The 23,232-nt window shown below is 34.8% G+C and overlaps 1 protein-coding gene and 1 pseudogene across 1 annotated transcript; one reads left to right on the forward strand and one right to left on the reverse strand.

Moving 5' to 3' along the window:
* The window catches only part of LOC120250583, a 34,067-nt pseudogene extending 17,162 nt beyond the window's left edge, over nt 1-16,905 (forward strand).
* A 735-nt stretch (nt 16,906-17,640) lies between these two features.
* LOC120283605 (putative disease resistance RPP13-like protein 1) lies at nt 17,641-21,072 on the reverse strand. Its single transcript, XM_039290310.1, has 3 exons — nt 20,476-21,072; nt 17,880-20,409; nt 17,641-17,798 (listed from the first exon to the last, which is right to left on the reverse strand). The coding sequence occupies exons 1-2, from the start codon at nt 21,022-21,024 to the stop codon at nt 17,881-17,883; spliced, it is 3,078 nt and encodes a 1,025-aa protein (XP_039146244.1). The 5' UTR covers nt 21,025-21,072; the 3' UTR covers nt 17,641-17,798; nt 17,880.
* Between the last annotated feature and the right edge of the window lie 2,160 nt (nt 21,073-23,232).

Consider the following 23,232-nt stretch of genomic DNA (forward strand, 5'->3'; position numbering starts at 1 on the left):
TTGGCCAACATTTCAAAACCTTTCAGTAAATGTAACCCAATGTCTTCATCAACTACCCTCCTCGGTGGATTAATAGAAACAGAACCACGTCGACCCCGACGTGGTGGGCTCCTCAGTGGTGAGGGAGACCGTCCACGTTTCCTTGCGGTTTTCTCCCCAGATTTTGTGCCAAGACGTATTATGCTAGCTACTTGTTCTCCACGGTGCCTTGTCCTGACGAAAGCTTCTTCTTCGGCGTTAGCCAGGGTGAGGGCGGAAAACTGTAATGTGGAAATGACATACATTTAAGGTAAGCGACAATACTTAAAACAAAAAAACTTAAAACAACTAGCAACTATTAATTCTTAAGCGGAACCTTAAGAAATTAAGTCTAAACTAAATATTTTAAACGGCAACATAAATTCTTATGCAAGAACTCATAATATTAAATGGAAACATTAATTATTAAGCAGAAACTAGAGATATTAAGTGTAAACCCTATAGTTTAAAAGGAAACATGTATTATTAAGTGAGAACTCAAAATATTAAGCGGAAACTAAATAAGTTAAGTGTAAACTATATATTTTTAAACGGAAACAAACATTATTAAGCGAGAACTTATCATATTAAACGAGAACATTAATTCTTAAGCGGAAAACTAAATAAAATACGTGTAAAATGATTTTAAACTGAATCAAACATTATTAAGCAAAAACTTCCCTGAATAGGTAAATCTGTTCATACATAACGGACCACGAGCAACTGAATACCTCTTTCCCCTCGATTGATGATAGCAATGAACCGATGGATGCTTGCTTCTTGAAATTGTTCACCCCGTAACACGGGATCCGGGGAGTCTTACCAAATCGCACCTTCTTGCTGGTGCCGGTTACTTCGTAGAACCAAATATTTAGATCGACAACACATAGCCAGTGTTTGTTTTCTCACCATAGCATCTTGCTTGCACTCTAGCGGCCGTTTGCGGGACGTCATCCATAAGCCACTTATGTGTGGCTTGCGCCCATGCATAGCGCCGCATTGAGGGAAGATCGTCCACATAGTCTACAAGCCAAGTGGGAATAGAACATGATGTGTTCGGGAACAACATGGTCCCCATGATGAATACCAACAATATCTTCACAAAGTTTTCTTCTTCTCCCCTCTTCTGGACTACCTCGCTAAGAGTTTTTTGATAGATTCCCTATGTCTTTCATCGGTCTCAAGAAAGATTTTTCTTCAAATTCTGAATGTGACTTTCTCTTTTTGAAAACCACTGCTTCCCCATCACATCTGAGACCAAGAATATTGTATACATCTTTGGGCCTGAACATCAACAAGCTCTCACCAATTTTAAATTTTTGGGAGCGCTCATCGTATCTCTACAACAGAGCATCGAGCAATCTCCTCTCTTGTAGTACATGTTCAATTTCCATTAACGATGCCAAAGGAGTACTACGGATGATTTCCAAATGCCTAGAACTCATGTTTTGTCTTAACTCAGCAAGCGTTTGTACTATGGAGACCAAATAACACCTGCTATTTACAAGGTTGGTTGCCATATGTCCAATACTTTCACCAAGACTAAAGCTTTAACGAACTATCAACAATTTTTAAGCGGAAACTAGATATTATAAGTGGAAACACATTTATTTAATTGACCGATTAATTTAAGGGGTAAACAACACAGGCAAAAAAAGACAAAGCTAAAACTAAAACCAAACGTTTATAAACATCATCTTTCATTCGAGATAGAACGACAACTTTCCAAATTTAAGACTGGATCATACACAACAAACAAAAATTAAAAAACCTTCAATTACAAAACCCTAGAAACCCAAAAAAGCAATGTAAACAACCCTACAACTTCCATTAATACCTTAAGGTTTGCTGATTCAAGAGTATGGAGATGGTGTCAAGAAAACAACAATGAAGACTAGGGAAAGCTCTAGCAAACTTATTCTCAAGACCTTCAATCAAATTGAGGGCTTCAAGGTGTGAAAGTCTCATAATCTGAAGGGGCAACTGAGAGAAGGCAAGCATAGGAACCATCGCTCCCCTCTCGGGATTAGTGGACGCTTAACCCGCCACTTCCCAACGTGGATAGAGGGTAACACATCATTGATGTGACTGGCGGGGCATTCCGGTCTTTTCTCCTCAAAAATCAAGGAGTTAGGAATAGCAAGGATCGAAAACTCATGTGTACTGAAAAGGAGGGATCATCTGTGAATATTCAAATTAGTAGGGTCATTCTGTGAATACCTGAACTTTCGAGGGACTTTTTGTTCATTTCCAGTTGTTTTTTTTTTCTTAACAAAATACTTGAACCAGGAAAATAAAAAGTTTGAGTCTTGTTGACATAAGAGTAAAAGTGAGAAATCTAAAGGCAAGTTTAGTTTTTTCTTAATTGAACTCTTTAATATTCTAAACAAGCTTGTGGTCAGTTTGATTCCTTGCTCTCTTAGTGCATCTATTTGCTTGTTGTTGCTTCTATCATAGTGTTTGGTTCTGGTTTTTGAAAGTTTTAAATTTTGCTTTGATTTATCTACTTTGCAATAGAAATGAGGGAGTGAATTGTTGTTCCTCTTTTTCTTCGCATAATTATATAGGACAATGAAAATAAAGGGACTTATTAAAATGATGCTGTTTGAGAGCTCGTGAGCGGCGCGATGTGTTTCTTCGGCGGAACCCGCGGCGGAGCTCGTGGAGGTTTCGGCGGATCTCGTCAGCAACATGGCGGAGATCGTCAGTACAGAAGTGGAGCACGTCAGAACCCCAGAAGAAGTGTTCCTTCTCATCCCTCACACCTTTCCCAACAACAATAGACAGTTCAACCTCCTCCCTCAGCTCAGCCTACAGCTTCTAAGGAATCACCTGTGAGAGACGGAGTTTCTTTCACTGATGCTGTCCGAATTCCACCACCTAGTGAGTCTACTGGCATTCAGACCCAGACTACAATGAATGACAAGGCTTTCTCACTAAAACGACGCCGATCACCGGATAGTTCTGATGCTTGTAAACATTGTCTAAGACCCGGGCTCTTCATGCTGCATTGTCGAAGCACCTGAACTCCGACCAGTGCGAGAACTTAACCCCCTTTGAGAATGACTTTCTCCTCTCTCTTTCCTCTGTTCGTGCAGCGATAATGGCAGTGAAGAAGAGCCCTCTGAATCTAAACTCTAATCTCGGCCCTTGCAACGTTAGTCTCAGTTACTGGACTTCAGAATTCGGATCTCATAGTATCGATGCCGGAAACTACAACTGGATCAGACTTCACAACCTCCCACTGCACTGTTGGAACTGGGACTCCATCGTGGAGGTTTTGAGACCACTGGGTGACCTAATTTATGTCCAGAGGCGAGAGGATATCTCTCTAGAGAACCTTCGAGCTCTGGTGAGACTCAAAGCCCCGACAGCCTTTCCCTTGGATGTGATCGTAGACGTGGGGGTGCGGAGCTTCATGGTTCGACTTCAAGACGATGATGTTCCTACACTACGTTCTAAATTCATTCAAGGTCCGGCTGTCATCACCACTACCCACCCCAAGGTGCCTCCTCCTCCGCCAACCTTACCAGACACCCAACCGATTCGCAGCGTTCATCAAATCAGCAGAGAGGTCAAAGGGAAAGACCCTATACCTCATGTCTCTTCTCTTAATTCTTATGGCAAGATTGTTGAGCACAGCTCCGATCTTGGCCTCCATTTGGGAACCCAAGAGCCTCCATCTTCCAATGTGCCTCTCCTAGATTCCTTATGTTTCTGTTGAGAGAACACTACAAAAAAATTGTTATATATAGTGACAATCAAAATTCCGTCACTAAAACCTCAATATTTGTCACTATAGCCATTTTCATGCTATACCGACAGCCATGAACCCTATTGCAACAGTGAAATTTTCGTCAAATTATCCTTCGACACTATAGACTTATATTGACAAAAATTACATCTATTGCAATATCCCATCAGGATGTACCGACAGCATTGAGTATGTAACTATAACCTATATTGACAGAGATGCCCGTCACTTTATCCTTTTTCTTAAATCAATTATTAATTTTTTACTGACGGATAATACCATCAGTATATCTACATTGATGAAATTTTGAAAAAATTTTACTGACGGATAATACCGTCAGTATATCTACAGTGATAAAATTTTGATAAGTTTTTACTAACGGATAATACCGTCAATATATCTATAATGATTAAATTTCTTCAAGTTTTTACTGACACATTATACCATCAGTATATCTATAGTGATTATTAAATTTCTAAAAGTTTTTACTGACGGATAATACCGTCAGTATGTCTATAGTGATTAAATTTCTAAAAGTTTTTACTGATGAATAATATCATCAGTATATCTATTATGATAATTTCTAAAAGTTTTTACTGATGAGTAATACCGTCAGTATATCTATAGTGATGAAATTTTTTGATAATATCATCATTATACCTATATATTTCTTGCATAGTATATAATTTATAATATTTTTCACCTGGTAATAAATAAAAACAAAAATGATAAATAACAAAATAAAAAACAATTTTATTGATTAAATCAAAAGACACAAATAAATCCTTCATTGATCGTGCTGATAAATTTCCAATCCAGAGATAAATTTCCAACAACGCAAGCTCATCGATCGATGAAAGCCAAACATGATTCTTTGTTAAACTAAAAATAAAGTCACACACACAAAAACATAAACCAATCAAACATCTAAATGGTACTGCACACTATGCTCTTTCCACACTCATTCCTCCAAGTACTTCTCATAGAAACATGTTTCTCCATCTGTTTTCACTGCCAATACCCCTGTACTCTTTGTCCCAAACACTCCCTGTTTCCCATCAAAATACTAAATTAAAAAGAAAAAAACCAATAACAAGTTTCATCAAAATAATATATATATATATATATATATATATATAATAACCAGTTCGGTGTCTGTTTCAACATAGTTTGAACTCAGTCTGTGTTCCCAATCAGAGTCACACCCAATGTTTGGCAACCTATCATTCTCAACCTTCACTCTTTTTCCCATCAACTTCTCCACCATCTCCTTTGCAGCAATTTTTTTATCTCCAGTACTCCTCAACATCTCTTTCAAACTCTCACCAAGTACTTGTGCCTGCAAACATTATTATAAACACATATTCCTAAACATATGATAATAACAATATATTATTACTTTATGCCATGGAGTATCCAGTCTAGCACAAGTAAAAACATGAAGTCCTGGACTTACAACTTGAACACACACAGGCTCACCTTTCTGCCTGTTCGAAACATACACCATAATTTTCGAACAAACATAAAAAGAGAGTAGTAAAATTAGTACAACCATGGGCACAATTTATTCACAACAATTCATATATATATATATATATATATATATATATATATATATATATATATATATATATATATATATATATATATATATATATATATATATATATATATCATATCTGATAAGAAACACCAAAAAGCTATAAAATTCAAATATTATAAAGAGTTATATATGTTTATAGTTATATATGTGATATGATTATAGAAGAACACTGTTATAACTAATAATTAAACAATCAATGATTAGTACAAATGAAGCTCAAAAGTTGTCAAAAGCACGAACAATTAGTTCGTGTGAGTTAACAAATCATAAATCATCCATTTCGGCTGTTAATTTTATAATAAAAAGTTAATAAAGAGCCTATTCACATATAAAGTCACTCATAATGTTGATCAATATAATCAATGGATTAAAAGAACTTCAAGATCACACACTTGCATCTATCACATATTATTTTCCATGATCAATACCATTAATTAGAAGTATCATTAAACATCTAAATAATGTTGAAAGATTTATGACAACATAAAATTTGGTGTATACTAAAGCAGAGAAGGAGATCACATATATAAGAAAAATAACTTGAGTGGGCATTATTCGATTAAAACTATACCTTAATTTGGGTTGGTACGCGATATATGTTTGACAATAGACCATACAGAAATATAATCAATAAATCTACGGACATCAAATTCAACAAAATAAATAAAACCTAACTAGAGTAACAAATTAATCCATCTTGAAGATCGATCTTTAATTTTGATTAGTAAAAATACCCATAATCTAATCATTAGCATCACATGACTTTGATCGAAACAAAAATGGAAAATATTATGGCTGAAAATTTCCCTGACTATGAACTAAATAACCAAGAAGATAGCGACGCATCAAGTTTTCATACACTAACCCCCAAGATCCATTCAAATCCAATGTTTTGCACAAACAAATAAACCTAGAAATAACAACTCAAGAAAACCTAGTAATCCACACACGCGCACACACACACACAACGAGGCGCACCAAATCACCATCTGCACCTATCGATATATGATGAGATCCATGAAAATCCATAGAAAGCCCGGGGGCTGATGTACCCGCTGACCATAAATGGAGTTTTGAAGATCCAAACAAATAAGATATATATTAAAAAGTAAAGTAATTCCATTTTACGATAAAAATTCCAAGACATCAATCAAACACAACCTCACTTAATTAAATGAATTTAATAATTGATTATCACTCTAATACATGAAACTACTACCATATGATTTTGTGCCGGTAACTTTATTAATGGAAAATGAGAGAACCGCAAATGCATTACACACATGACATTAAATAATGCTTCATCATCATATTATTCTTACAGATCCTCAATATGTGATCACTTTGTAGCTGCCGTCAATGATGGCCAAATAACATGAAGAACAAGTTTTTAAGTGGAAAAACTAATAGTAACTTCTTGCACAAAATATAGAACAAAATAAGCAGTAGAAAAGCGCCAAAGAGAGTGAAGCAAGCAATAGTAATCTCTAGAGTTGAGAAAAATTGTGGACAAAGAGATGAATAGGATGAGAAAGTGTGCAATGAGGAAAAGGAAACAACACCATCTCCATGTCCCGTTTGATCATTAATCGTTTCATGCCAAGTAGAACTTCTCATTATTCGTTTGGAGAAGCATAGCTTTTCGGTTTTCTTTGTTACTCTTTTTCCTCTTCTCTATGTTTTAGCAAGCCACTTGTGCTTTAAGAATATGGTGGTGCTGCGTGATGATCTCAGTGCATCAGTTGTGGTGATTTATCGACTACTTTATATGATAAATGAATGATAAATAGAGGCTAAAAGGTCATTATTGAGGCGATGTAAACAATGATCAAAAGAGATTGTACAAATAGTATTACACCGCTAGTGATATTAAGTGATCAAAACCCTCAGCGAGCTTCCAAAGCCTCTTTCGAATGAAATCGGGTTCAATTTGTTATTTATACTGTAACACACATGAGACAAGTGTTAGCTTTGCAAGTAAACATATCATTGAGCATACATGTAAACATCATCAGAAACACTGAATCATTGAAAACATAAGAAGAATATTATCTCTCCAATTAGTTTTTAGTAGAACGGGAATAATAATCTTTGCTAGTAAATATTAGTTGTCTTGGACAAAAGATATGCCAAGAAGCTTCATAGTATTACTCTTGATTATGCAAGACAAAAATAACTGTCATAAATTTAAATGTGAATTCTCATTTTAGCACTTGCCTGTAAAGAAAATCTCTTGTCATTTTAGTGTTCTTGCTAATCGAATCTGGAACAAATTCTTCTAACAAGCTCAGCTGCTTTTCTACTTCACCTGAAATTGAAGACACAATATACAGATATTAACAATTAACAGAAATGCAGAACTGACGCAATAAGAAAAACATGCACAACAAGGTGCTGATTAGGAATATATAATTTTACTTGAATTCTCAATCTCGAGGTCAATTGTGATTATCTTGTGAATGATAATCACAAGAAGAAATTATCATTGTAATCCAAATTGCCTATTTCTTTGACTTCTCTATCAGAAAGTAATATTTGAGTGTGCAAGGGAAAACCAAGTCATTGACTAACATCTTACATGTACAAAAGATCTAAGTTGAAGAATGAAGAATGAAGGGAAAAAATAGTAGAAATGTTTCTTTTCCTTCAATTGTAAATTATAAAATCCAGAAGTATGTCTTGAAAAAAGTTTTAGCTTATTCCATGTTCATCAACGCCAGAAGACCAATAAATATCCTTTATCAGCTCTATATCAAGTACATATTCATTAAAAACAATATACGGGGCAACCACAAAAAGGTGACAAAATCATCTATGATTTAGGTGTAGCAAAAAAATCATTTGCAACCCAATGGTCAATAATACAATCCATAATGTAAAATTAACATTTTTGAGATTGAATGGCAATAATATCTTGATATTTCTAATTAGGCAAAAATATCGTCACATGGTAAAAAATGATTCTACAAAAAACAAGAGTAAATTGGAAAGATAAAAAGTTAACTCTTTTTGCTCATTTCTACAAAGTGGCGCAAAAGAAAGAAAAGAAATGAAAGTCGCAACCAAGCTTCCACTAAAAAATCCTAAGTGAATTCTCCATGTAGAGAATTCTCAAAACAAAAATAATAGATGTACATAAAAAGGGAGATAACTAACAAGAGCGCAACATATCGGAAGTTTTTCTTCTAACACATGAAACTAAACATGCATGAAACTATTTAAGTATAGATTACCCATCAAGCAAAAGAAGCACACCTCATAATCACATCATCCATATTTATTCTTTTGTGGAGTTCATCCATATAGGGAGTTTTTATTAGATCATTGTAATAAAGGATCACCTGAATATAGAAAGATAAGAATCAACAGTACATTCATATTCTAAACTCAAGATAGAGATTTTTAAAATTTCTCCTCTAGCTTCTTTTGCACCATTTATTTTGGAACTTCAACTCAAACTAGTCTTGCCCGAGAGACCTTTTTAAGTGTTTTTAGGATAAGACTCAAACAAAATATATTTTTATTGTATTTGAAAAAGAACTTAAAGATTTTCATATCCTTTGTATATCACAGACAAAAGTCATGCTTGCAATAGTTTTCCTTGCATTAAACCAGGTACAAATTATTTTTTGCAAGGATATAGTTTTTGCTAGATTTTGGTCATATTAGATTGTCTCTATCTTCCTGTTCTACATCATTGATCAATTTTTTGCTTTAACAAATATTGGATCATAAGCATTTATACGAACATTTAATATCCTATCAAAAATAATCAAAAATAATCAATACACTTAAAATGATTGCGAATAAGAGTTCTACAGAAAGTGTTATATGCTATTATTACTTGATTTAGCGGTGTTATATGTCTTACAATTTATATATATATATAAATAGTAACAATAACATTGAAATGGATGCATGGAAATTAAAACCACTGTATGGCAAGTATTCCAAGCATCACTATAACAGTAACAAATAACAATAAGACATCAACCAGAGATTAAATCTCTGGTTGAATCTGTCAGCCTATGTAAGACATCAACAAGTCATCAACTAGACAAATAACAAGCATCACTGTATACACATGTTGTATGCATATATTTTTGCTCACTTTCTTTCAGAGTTATGATGATTCCAGCAACCTTATCATGGGAAACAATTTGATAATACTTTGTAGAGATGTGAAATTAGTGGTGATGATTTTGTCTTTGAGGGAGCATATTTTTAATTCCAAATATAAATTCTACAGAATGTTTGGATTAGCTATGTTTTAAGGAGTAAATAAATAAGCATTTGAACTAGAGATTAAGCATCAAAACTCAAAATAAAGAAAATATCATAGCAGTACCTTCGCCAAATCTCTATCCCATTTCCTCGAAGTCATAGCAAGTGAATCCCGCTCCTTGGACAGCTTAATCTTCAAAAACCAAAAACAAGGGCAAAAATCAAAATATCAATCAATGATAAACTCAAAGAAATCAAATAAGCATCCCACACTCTAAATCAACAACACTCTCCCACTCATCACTCATTAATCGTCACTCTCCTACTACTGCTCATCATTCTTCCTCTTCACTCTCCCACTCATCACTCTTCTCCTCTCGGGATTCGGCCGTGAGCTAGCAGAATCTCCCGGTCGGAGACATGAGCATGGAGATGAAGATGGGGTCGTGGGGAATGGAAGAGGTATTTGTGAGGAGGAGTGGGAGATCGGCGTCATGGAGGTCCGATGAGGCTGGCGACAAGGAGGCATTGCGTTGGGCGGCGATCGAGAAGCTTCATACCTACGATCGCCTCTGGACTAGGTTATTGAAGCGAATTGTGGAGGATGAGGAGGAGGAGGAGAAGGTATGAGCCAAAGAAGGTGGATGTTCCGAAGTTGGGAGAGGAAGAGACGGAGTTCATTGATAGGGTTTTCAAGGTCATTTGAAAGTGGGATAACCTTCGCTTCTTTCTCCTCTTTCTTTTCATCTCTCTCTCTCTCTCTCTCTCTCTCTCTCTCTCTCTCTCTCTCTCTCTCTCTCTCTTCTTTGTTTATTATTTTTGGAGATTTTTTTTTGTATTTATTTTTCATATTTTAACATTTATTTAGAGTGTGTTTATATATATTCTGTTATACACTTAAACAAATGTAACTATATTTACTCAAACAAAAAAAAAGTGTAAATATTAATAATAAGCTGCATTTAGTTTATATTTCTTTTTTATTTTATGACTTATCATTATTTTTTAAGAGGCAGGGGTTTAAGCCATTCCGGATTAAAATATTTAGAGAAAGCTTTATAGAGGAGGGGACCACTCTTATTCTGAGTAGATTCAAAATTATTTGTTTAAATAATTTGAATTTTTATCACTAGTAAAAAATTTTACAAAATTTTATAATTTTATTTTATTACTAGGGTGGTGGTTTTTAATATATATATATATATATATATATAATCTTAAATATTTATTTATTTATTTTTGTAAGTTTACTAGAAATTATGGTGGTTGATAATATATGTTTTTTTTTCAATTTGTGTTTATTTTTCTAGTAAACTTCTTCAATTTGATATTAAGAAGACTTCTTCAATTTGTGTTTATTTTAATTCAATTTGGTTGCTTACAACGTCAACTGGTTTCATCCAGTAAGGTTGGATCATTTTAATAATTAAATATAATATACATATATATATAACATTTTATTAAAATATATTTTGTATATTTATACCAACGAAAGCATAAACATCAGCAAATGTCCAATTTATTCTAATAATTATAAAATTTCATTTGTATAAACCATTTGTAGTTACACAATTTGACCGTCACTATAGATAAGAATCAATATATAGTAATATTTATACCAATAGAAAAATAGGTGTCATTATATGCTTGATTTATTCTTAAAATTTTGTCAGTATAAATAGTCTATACCTACAAAATTTGACCGTCACTATAGATAAGCATCGGTATATGACAATAACTATACTAACGGAAGAATATGCATCAATAAATATTTAATTTCTTCTGACAGTCATAGAGGTGTGTTGGTATGAAATCCGTCAGTAAATATCTTGTCTATTTTGACAGTTTTAATGTACTGTTGGTAAAAACAATCTATAGCTACAGAATTTGACTATCACTATAGATAAAAGTCAAAATACAATAATAGTTATATTGACGAAATGAAGTTCGTTAGTAAATATCTTGTCTATTCTGACAGTTTTAAAGTATTGTCGGTAAAAATAGTCTATAGCAACGAAATTTGACCGTCACTATAGATACAAGTTAGAATTAAATAATAGCTATACTAAATAAATAAAATCCATCATTAAATATCTTGTCTATTCTAACAATTTTAAAAGTATTGTTGGTAAAAAAATAGTCTATAACAACGGAATTTGACCGTCACTATAGATAAAAAGTCGAGAATACAATAATAATAGCTATACTGACGAAACAAAATTCATCAGTAAATATCTTGTCTGTTTCTGACAGTTTTAAAGTATTGTTGGTAAAAATAGTTTATAGCTACGAAATTTGGCCGTCACTATAGATAAGTGTCGCTATATGGCAATTTTTTTGTAGTGCGAAACGAGGAAGGGGACACGACGAACTGTAGCTACGTGATGCCCACAATCACAATGGCAATCTTCCCTGATTCACTCCACACCATTGATTTCTCCTAGTGAGGAATCTGCTGATCCTTTTTCTCCTTCTCGTGATCATGTCAAGGATGATGATCATCACTCTATACCTCATGCTTCATTAGCGCCTCGTGATGGCAACAAGTCTGTTACTGTTGGTGATCATTCACCTATTACTGAACCTCAATTGCCTCAAGATAAAGCCTAACTTAACTCAATTGGACTCATGTATTCCTGATTCCGATACCTCTAAACATAATCCAATTATTCTTGTTAAGTTAACTAATGATAGTGGCATTCTCTCTCCTGGCATTAAATCTTTACAAAATTTGTCAAATACTCCTAAGAATGATGGTGAATTACCAAATCACTTAAAAATTCTTCCCCCCACTTTGGAAATACCCAAGGGATACAAATGGATTTTTGTTCATGGGGGTTGGACCCTAATCCCCAATGTCAACACTGAAAAATTTTACTTGCAAGAATCCTCCCCACATAACCCTATCGATGATTTCATTGATGATGAACAATTAGACTGGGGGGAAGATGAGGACTTTCCAAGGAAGAAATAATAGAGGAGGACCAATTTCTTGATGAAGAAAATCTCTCTATGTTGGAAAATGATATATTTTCCTGTGATCATATCGTTAATCACACTGATGATCCCTCTTCAGACCGGCCCTATAATGTCAAGGATTCAGTCGACAAGGCTTCAGAATAGAATAGAACTGAGAGACTTATCAGACGCGGTGAAAGAACCAAGAAGCCTTCTACCCGCTGGAATGAAGAAGCTGGATTTGTTCCACTCCCACCCAGATCTTCAAAGAAAAAATTTCCAGAGGGGAGTAGAGAAGGTACACCTGTTCTTATTAATTTAGTATTTTCTTCTTGGTCAAATGAACAATTCTTTAATTACAATAATGCATGCGGTGTTTCTTTCAAAGGCTCACCTAATCACAAAGATAAATGCTTAAAATTGATTCGCAAACTAGAGAATGATAGATCTGATAATTCTCTAAAAGCCATTGGATCCTCTTCGAGATCTAACATTTAGACCCCGAATTCTATTTATGATTATTCTAAGTTGGAATATTCGTGGGATTAGTAGGCCCTCTAAATGCCATTTAGTTAAAAACGTTATTACTTCTTCCCACGCTAACATTATATGCCTCCAAGAAACTAAACTGGAAGACATTCACCGATCTCGTTGAAGATCAATTGGGGGTCCACGCTTGGACACCTATGACTTCTTACTTGCATTGGGTACAGCTGGAGGTATCATTTTAGCTTGGGATAGCTTCCAAGTTAGTGGTACACTAATTCATAAAGGCACTTTCTCAATTACCGTAGAATTCACTATTTGGGCTAATAATTCAACCTAGGCTTGTACCAGCATTTATGGCCCTAACGACTGCCTTCTTAGATTGGATTTCTGGAATGAACTCCGGACTATTAGAAACTCTTTCTCCATACCTTGGGTAATTTGCGGAGATTTCAATACTATTTTTACTCATGAAGATAAAAACAAAGGGGATCTAAATTCCAAAGATTTAGCTATTTCCAAACAACTAGTTAATGAGCTTAATCTTGTAGACCTTCCTTTACATGGGCGCAGCTACACTTGGACAAATAGTCAAAATGACCCAATCTGGATTCGTCTAGACAGATTCCTTCACACTCACGACTGGCTCTCTCTTTTTTCCTAGAACTACTCAGTTCGCTCTTCCCAGATTTGGATCAAATCATACCCCTATTTGTCTAGAGGTTTGAGAAATTTTGGTACTCCAATGATAATCTACATAATCCCATTCAGGATTGGTGGATTAACTTAAACCCTGAAGGCTGTGGAGCATTCATTGTTTCCAAAAAACTAGCTAATCTAAAAGCCAAACTTCGCATTTGGACTTAGGTTACCTTTAGATCAACTAATCTACTCAAAGAAAGCCTTCTTACTGAATTTAACTCTCTGGACTCTGAAAGTGAAAACAGATCTTTATCTGAAGGCGAATCCATTCGTTTCTTCCAAATTCAACTTGAACTTCAATCTTTACTTAACCAAGAAGAAGTTTATTGGAAACAGAGATCCAGAGCTACCTAACTCAAAGAAGATGACTCGACCACTAGATTCTTTCATCATTTAGTGAATGGAAGGAGATCTAAAAACTTTATTCCTCACATTTCTCATAATGATATTTGGGTAGAGGGAAACAAAGAGATCGGGAAAATTTTCTCTGATCATTTTCAACTTCAATTTGGTAGCCCAATACCTCACATATTCCTCTTAGACTGGCAAAACCTTTTCTCTTTCAAGGAAAGAATAGACCTTTCCTTTCCCGAACTACCATTTTCAATTGAGGAGATTAGACAAGTTGTCTTTGATCTGAATGGAGATAAGGCTCCAGGGCCGGATGGATTCCCAATTTTCATCTTTCAAATATATTGGAATCTCATTCAGGACACAATGGTGAAACTTTGCGATGATTTTTACAATGGGACGATTAACTTCGAGCGCATTAACTGGGTTCACATTGCTCTTATAACAAAAAAGAATACACCTCAAGAAGTTTCGGACTTCAGACCTATCAGCTCTAAAGGAATTAGACTGGTTGCTTGGAAAAGAATCCGTCGACCTAAAATTTTGGGGGTTTGGGGTATTCTCGATCTTAAGGAATTCAATCATGCACTACTAGGAAAATGGTGGTGGAAGATCATAGCCAACCCTAATAGCTTCTGGGCCAAAATAATCAACGCCAACTACAACATTTTTAATCATCCTGACGCTCTATATCATCCAGCGCCCAGAAATAAATCTTTTTTTTGGGCCAAAATTCATGACTCTTTACCCGCTTTTCGTTTATGCCTTTCTAAATCTATTAACAACGGATCCAACACTTCGTTGAATGATGGTACAATGGACACTCGTTGCATAAAAGCATGCTAATTAGGTTTTATCTGTCTTCCATAACCTTAAGGCCTTTTTGCTATTATTTCTTTCAGACAACAGAATATAACAAATCCATGTGCCCACCGTGGAATTTGTGTAACTACATCGCCGATGTTGCATTGCAAGCAGATCATAGCAAATTGGCAATCTTTGCCTTGGAATTTCTTGCTCGGTGGATTGCTTGTGGTGAAAATGCAAGACCACCTGTTCTGCTTTCAGTAGATGAAGGGTTAGTTGTGTCAGCATTTGGTCCCGCTGGCAGAACCTATAATTCAACTCTATTAGATGCTGCTTGGTCAATCCTGAGGTACTCATTGCGTCAGAAGAGGGCTCCAAACCCATAAAAATATATTCGCATGCATCGTTGGGACAGTTTCAACGTGCTTTTAGTACCCTCAGTGAATTTGAAAATGCTTATGGAAATTCTGGTGAAGTTGAAGAGGAGCTGTTTTCCCCGTTCACCTCTTTATACACACTGGTTGTTGCATGTTGCAAAAATGGTTCTCAACATTGGACTCGGTAAGAGTACTTATCCAAACCACTTTGAATTTATGATATTTAAGAAAAGAGTGTTGAATACCATTTATTTATGTCTAATAAGTCAAAAGATTTCATTTCTTGGAGTGAACCCCTTTTCTCGTTGTATGTGAACTTCTGTATATATATTGATATTTGCATTCTTCACCTTCATAAGATTTAAACTACAATACAGACAGAATGCTAGTACTCACTAGGGATTCTCATTGCCACTGTGCAAGATTTCTAAATAGTTTCAGGTATATTAAAACTATCTGCTGTTTGAAATCCTTGTTTTCTTCAAAGAAAAGTGAGAATCTTAACACTACAATTTTAATCATAGATGTTTGTTTTATATGCATCAAAAATTTGTATATGCGAGTGGCCCGTCACTTTGAATGCGTGCTACTACTACCCCACTTTCAATGCCTTACTTTAACCAATTAGATTATAATGGATCAGTTGGCAGCCTGGAACCAGCCTCTTTGGGCAGTGCAATATGAGCACATTGATGACCTATCATGCTGCCCTTATAATAGTATTTTATGAGAATGATTTTTGTTGAATTTTTTTGTGACTCTGTGGCAATATGATGTCAGGACAATGGGTATGAAGAATCTTTATTTTTTCTACGGCAAACTGAATATTATTATCTTGCAAGAAACCTAAATGGCCTTTTTTTCTTGACTAACTTGTCGATTTACAAAGAACAGGTGTATGTTCAACAAGAGAATTTGAGCAATGCAGATCCTCCATACAAATCTGTTGCCGCACTCAACTGTGTAATCCTTTTCTGAGCCAATATATGGGACCTTGATAGAGCCTATGAGACTTTTGAGGCCATCAGCGGGAAGCTTGGAATGGCACCAGACATCCATTCTTATAATGCTTTAATTTGTGCATTTGGAAAGCTTAAAAAGGTTTGCATGGCATACATTCCGAGTGTCAATAGTTGTTTCAAATTAATTGTGAGCCCAATATATTTTGTTCCAGCTGTTTAAGCTGAAACATGTGCCATTTTACTTTTTTAACAGACATCCGAAGCCTCAAAGGTGTTTGAGCATCTAGTAAGCTTGGGCGTGAAGCTGAATGCCACCACATTTGCATTGCTGGTTGATGCGCATCTTATCAACCGAGACCAAAAGGCCGCTCTTTTTTAATAGATGACATGGTACAAGATCTATTTCACTCCTAAAGAGACCTTTGCATTAATTCCAAAGATCTCTTGTGTTCACTGTTGAACAAATTTTGTATCAAGTAGGTCAAGGCTGGTTGGGCTCCTTCCAAAGAGACACTGAAGAAGGTGAGGAGGCGCTGTTCTCCAGAGATGGACTTTGATAGTGACGAAAAGGTTCAGTCGCTCGCTCGGCAGTTTAAATACAGGATGGACGCCAAATTTAGCAGGGAGATACTTTACAATCTGGAATACATTACTGAGTACTAGGATAAGGTAACCATCGAGTGTTTTGTAAGTCTGAATGCAAGGATATGACCCATAATTTTTTATCATTGACTTAGCGGCTGACTATTGCTTTCATTTTTATTGAAATAATTTGTACTTACTTTCTTGTTTGCAAGACTACTGAGAACCATCTGCTGATCACCGGAAAGTGAGTAGTAAATGTGTAAATTACTCATGTGTATTTGATTTTGACGGTTCTTCTGCATGAAGGTGATGTAGGATTTGGACATTAAGGCTATTAATTTTCAAACCTATGTGGTGCTTTGTATTTTTTGGCCTTTGAAGGATGAATGGTAGCGTCCTTTTGCGTAGTTATTTAACTCACAATAAATCAACCCTACATTAATTTGTTATCAACATAATTGTCTCATGATCAGATTGTTTTTTTAAGATTATTTGTTCTTTTTTCCCCTTAAAATGGTCAATTATTTCATTAGAAAGTTCCATCTTGGAGCTTTACAATTGATTCTAAGATCAAACATGTTTGGTAGTAAAATTCTCATTGTATTGGACTTCCAAGCATGTGAAAAATTATAATATGCCCTCATTGTATGTGTTCCTTATATGCAATATATATCCAGAAAAATACTAAATTTCTGGGAATATGCAGGAAGAATGCATTATTTATTATTCACACAACTGGATAGAATCAGAATAAAACATATAGATACATTATTTATACATTTATTATTTATTGCAATCTATATAAACGTGAAGATCCTCTTACAGTGATTCACAGAGAAAGCATAGAGGTGGTAATAAGTCTGTAGACAGCTAGATATATACCAATGCCAATAGGAGATACTTGGAGCACCGATGGTGGAGTTTTGCATTAACTAGATTCAGAATCCTTTTGCATTTAGAAGATGAACCATCTGCACAGAAAACATGCACTTATTAGCACCATTATATATATATATATGAGAGAGAGAGAGAGAGAGAGAAGTTGAAATTACCTTAAAGGGATGTATATGTATGCCTCTGTAGGGATGTTTGTGGAAGCAATGCAACATCCAACTTAGGACAATCATCAATCTCGAAATTGCAAGTTGTTGGGAACTCAGAAATAATGAAGAGATTGTGGTTGCTGAAAAATGTGGCGGTTTTTAGTGATGCGAATACTTCAACTTTTTCAAGGCTATGTGCTTTGTAGATTGTGAGAGTGACCAAATTTTTTGCATGGCAAGCAAGACCTTGAGGAAGGGACTTGAGCTTTGGACAGTTGATGATCTCCAATAATTCGAGGACAGGCTTCAACAAATGAGATTGATATGGCTCCCATGTCCACTCTTCCCACTCTGGCATGTCTTTCAGTATTAATGACTTTAAGCTAGGAACATTGCTCCAGGGTCCAACGTCTAAATCAATGTGCTTTATGGACCATGCATCTTCAACACGAAGGTGTTCCAACAAAGGAAAGTGGTACAATGCTGGAAGTTCGGTGCAATATTTACACTTGAGCAAGTCAAGCCTTTTCAATTTAAGAAAAGGTAAATCCATGATCCATCGATGGAATCTTAGGCCGAAGTAACCATTGATCTTGATATGTTCGATTAATGTGGACGAAGGGTCGAGAGCCTCAAAGCACTCTTGCATTTTCTCCTTCTCATCTTCTTCATATGGTTGACCCTCTCCTCGACAAGAAAGTGTGAGATTAGTGAGATTAGTGAGATTAATATGTTCTTGGAGTACCTTGCGAGGAAGATCATTGACAACCTCCAAATTCACAATGTGGAGGGTTTGGAGCTTCTTCAGTTCGCTAATTTCTGCTAATCTTTCGTAACTTGAAAATTCACTTGCCACGAATCCAACGAGACTAGTCAATTGAGGTAGTTGATGTATCCAAAATGGCATGTACGTGAGTGATGTTTGGTGAACGTCAATGCTCCTGAGCTTATGCAATTTTAGAATGCTCTCAGGGAGATATAGTAGACTTCCACAGTATCTGAGGATTAAGTGTTGTAGATTGATGAGATCCCCTATGGCATCTGGAAGTGTCTTGATGGGTAAACATGACAGATTTAGGTGACGCAGGTGCAGGAGCTTGAATAGAGATTTTGGTAGAACTTTACAATCAGAGCCGCTTATATCCAAAATCCGCAAGAGCTTGAGCTTTTGGAAGAGATCTTTGGGTAGCTTGGTTATTTCAAGCTTGCTTGTGAAGACGAGCGTTCTCACTGATGTCTGTTTTTTCACAATATTTGGAAAGACATTCAATGGTGCATGATTTGTGATTACCAAATGATGTAGCTTTGGTACGGAAGATGACGAGGGGAAAGTTGTGGCTTCTTCTAATGCTTTAACATCACCTTGAAAATAACCATAATTTTGAACCAAAGGTTGACCAAACGAGCTCATACTACCATGCATTTGGCACATGGTTTTATCATCATAATAAAAGCATTCTGCAGCAGCTGGTTGTAAAATATTGCTTTCAACTAGTTCCATGTAGTAATCATTTGCTACATCTTCCAAAAGCTGCTGTGTCTTTTCCTTCTTTTCCACCAGCCCGGAAATAACCCATTGTTGGATCAAAATGTTCTTGTCGAAGATATAATCCTCGGGGAAGAATGCACAGAAGATGACACATTGCTTGATATACGGCGACAAGTTCTCATAAGGGAGCAAATAAACTGGCTTAGGTAGTGTTATATTTGAGGGTTCTAGTAAAACAATAATATTTTCTAGGACCTTCTCCCACTCACTAAGATTTTTCTCTTTAGTATTTAGGATTCTAGCAATGGTTTTGATTGAAAGTGGAAGGCCATGACACTTGTTCACCATCTTTTTACCTATTTGTTCAAAGTGTTGCATGTTCCCCTTTTCACCATCATTAAATAATAATTTACAAATCAAGGCCCAACCATCCTCCTCGGAGAATAATGGTAACTTATGTTTATAAATGCCCTCATGAGTTATGACACTTTCATACCTAGTTGTGACTAAAACATTGGCGTTAGTGATTAAATGCATATAGTCAATCATGTCTTTTAGTACTTTTGAATCATTAACATCATTGAGAACCACCAAAATTTCCTTATCTTGAATTAAATCACCACCAAATTTATTTATGGAATTCATTATTGTATGAAAAGTAGAATTCATGTGAACATCTACCCATATCGGTGGTGGCGACTGGAATTTATCTTTAATTGTTTGGTGGTTGAAGATTTTTGTAGCTAGAGTTGTTTTGCCAATGCCTCTCTCCCCGACAATCCCATAAACATGAACTCCCGGAGAACTACGGGTGATCATTAACTTCTTCACTAGGTTTTCGGTATCATGCTCTATTTCACCAACTAGATCAATATCATGTTCTACAGTGGTATTAAGATTAAATAAAGTCAAACTGTCGTTTAACTCTTGTTTGAGAATATCTTCCAATCTAGAGTTAATGATTTTAAGAGTTTTATTTTGTCTCTTAATTTGCCAGGGAAAATATATCAGGTGCTGGTATACATAAATGAAAGGAGAATACCAGTGTACCTGCAGTGGTTTATCCACTCTATCAAAAAACTAACTAACTAAATAAATAAATAAATAACAATGTACCTCGGATTTCCTTGTCACCATTGTCTCCAATGTATCCTCAAGCTTAAATAATTCATCAATGATGTCTTGCAAGTCATTCGAAACAGCTCTCAAATTATGAAACAAGGTGTTGGTGGTGCCATACGGGACAATCATCATCTCCTCATCAGCATACTCCAACTTGCGGTAGGCCTTTTCTAGCCTTTCTTGTAACTTCGTGAGATCATCCCTCACTCTCGCCATTTTCTTCGTCATCTGATCCCGCAACATCCGCGATATGATCCGCAACATCTTAAGAACAACGGCCGGCATTATATCTTCAAAGACAATTGCTATACAAACGACCAGGCACTCTGCTATGTCTTCTTGTCGCTTCCAGAATTTATCCTTATCGATCATACGAACAACCCTCAACATGATAAGAACAACCCACGACAAGATAAAAATAACCAAGGACATAACCAGCAACATCATAACAACAAAGCCAAACATTAATGGTATAACAATGGACAACACAACCCACAACACAACCGAGAGCACAACCCGCAACATCATATCAACAACCCACATATTTAATAACACAATCCCACACACTCCCAATGTGTTTGTTTGTTTTGATTTGTCTGGTGCATTAATTAATTCCATGCATGGACTTATATATAGAGACTTAGAGAGAAGGATATATACATAACTTGCATGAGTCAGAGAATTTGTGCTTGCTTGTCTAGCTAACACCACCAAATTAATTTATGTATAAATATTTACTATTATTTTATTGCTGAAGAATTATAAAATATGCATGGCTTTAATAATTTCTTTTGAGGAGACCGGGCATTGGATATATACCTTGCTTTGCTTTCATTGAACTCCACCTCCAAAGGGATTAGTGACAGAATTAAGATATTTTAATTAAATCAATCATTTTGAAAATTAATACCTGACTAGTAATTAAGGAGCTATATATATATTGTGTTATAAATTTCTTTAAATTGGCATGTCTAATATTTTTTTTCTTTTTTTCCATTGAACCTAGCTATTATATTGACATGAATCCCTTAATTTTCATAAAGAACAAATAATTTGAAATCAATATATATATCGTTGAGTCTTAAACAAACACATCTCTTCAATAAACAACAACAACAACATATCTTCTACATTTAATTGGAAGTAGACTAAATTCATTAAATATTAATCAAAATTATATAGGAGAATTTATGCTTGCTTGTGTAAGACCGCCAACCTTTTTTTTCCCAAAGGAGATGGCATTGCATATATGCTTTGCTTTTGGCCTTTGTTTTTGTCTTTTGCCTTTATGTCTATCTTTGTACTTGCTTTTTTTATTTTTTTAATATAATTTATAGCTTATTTTTTAAAAAAAAATTATATATAATTGCAATAATTTATAATAAAAATTGAGGAGTTCTTTTAGGTAAAAGTATACAAACCTTAATTCTCACCATAAAAATTAGTCATAAGATTTACATTTTTATTCAAATATATAAAGGAAAAATTTACTTTAATCTAAATGTAACTTACTGTGTTAATCAAAAGCAACTCTTGTTTAGTATTGACTTAATTAATTATCAACTAAACAACTGATTGAAAGCTTTGAAACAACTCCATCTTCTTGGATATCAAACACAAATAAAAAATATTTATATTTATGTTGTCCACCATTAATAAACCTTTAGTTTTGTTAGATTTTTCAAGCATTTTTACTTAAAAATGAGTTTAGGTGATATAATTCACTGGTCAAAAGCTTTTCAATGTACTTCGGCTATCTGTACAGTCATCGATGAGCCTCACGAGTGTGAGTTCGATCTAGGGCATTGAGTTGTGAATAGTTGTGCGGGATGGTTCCGTGAGCCCGTCCCCCACTGTCCACGAGACTGTCGCCCCAGGTCTCAGTGGGTTCGCCTTCTCCCAAAAGCTTTCAATGTTAGAAAGCTAAATTATTGGACAAATTGGAGTTCATGAACCTAGTTAAAAAAAATTGTTACATAATTTAGAACATATATATTTCCCAGTTTACAGTCTCTTGAATACATATATTTTGTTATATTTTATTGTACTATTTCAACAATAATCTATTTTTAATTTTTATTTTGATTATAATATTAGATGGTAGTAGAATTATAGAAATGGTTTTGTGGTGTGAGGGATTTTGTTATGCTTTTGTGTCAGTTTGAGTCTATACTATGTTTTCAGCTTAATTAAAGTGGTTTATCCACCCTTTCAAAAAAAAAAAAATTATAGAAAGGTGTATATATATGCTAATTTTTTATACGTTGATGATGATAGTTGAAGTTATCTTTGAAAAACATACATTGACTACTCTATTTTTATACATATATCCAAACATGTCAAATGAAAAAGAAAATTAAGCATGCAGAGTTGGGTTTTGTTTTTATTTTTTATTTTTTAACAAAGTGGACTCATTAAGAAATTTATTAAAAAGTCAAATATTCAGTTATATATATGATAAAAAAAAAGTAATAATTAAACTTTACCTTTTTTAATGCCTGTGGCATTCTTGGGAACACAATTCATTAAAGAGCCAAATATATACTATTTGCAGTTATAAATTAGGTTCTTTGTCTTCCATAACATTGAGACATTTCTGTTTTTATTTCTATCAGACAACTGAACAGAACAAATCCATGTGCCCAACCTGAAATTTGTGTAACTACATTGCCGATGTTGCATTGCAATATATAATTTGCTGCTATATATGATCTGATTAATTGCAAATTGGCATTCTTTGCATTGAAATTT

Source organism: Dioscorea cayenensis, chromosome 19, assembly GCF_009730915.1.
Source record: "Dioscorea cayenensis subsp. rotundata cultivar TDr96_F1 chromosome 19, TDr96_F1_v2_PseudoChromosome.rev07_lg8_w22 25.fasta, whole genome shotgun sequence".
Taxonomy (NCBI): Eukaryota; Viridiplantae; Streptophyta; class Magnoliopsida; order Dioscoreales; family Dioscoreaceae; genus Dioscorea; species Dioscorea cayenensis.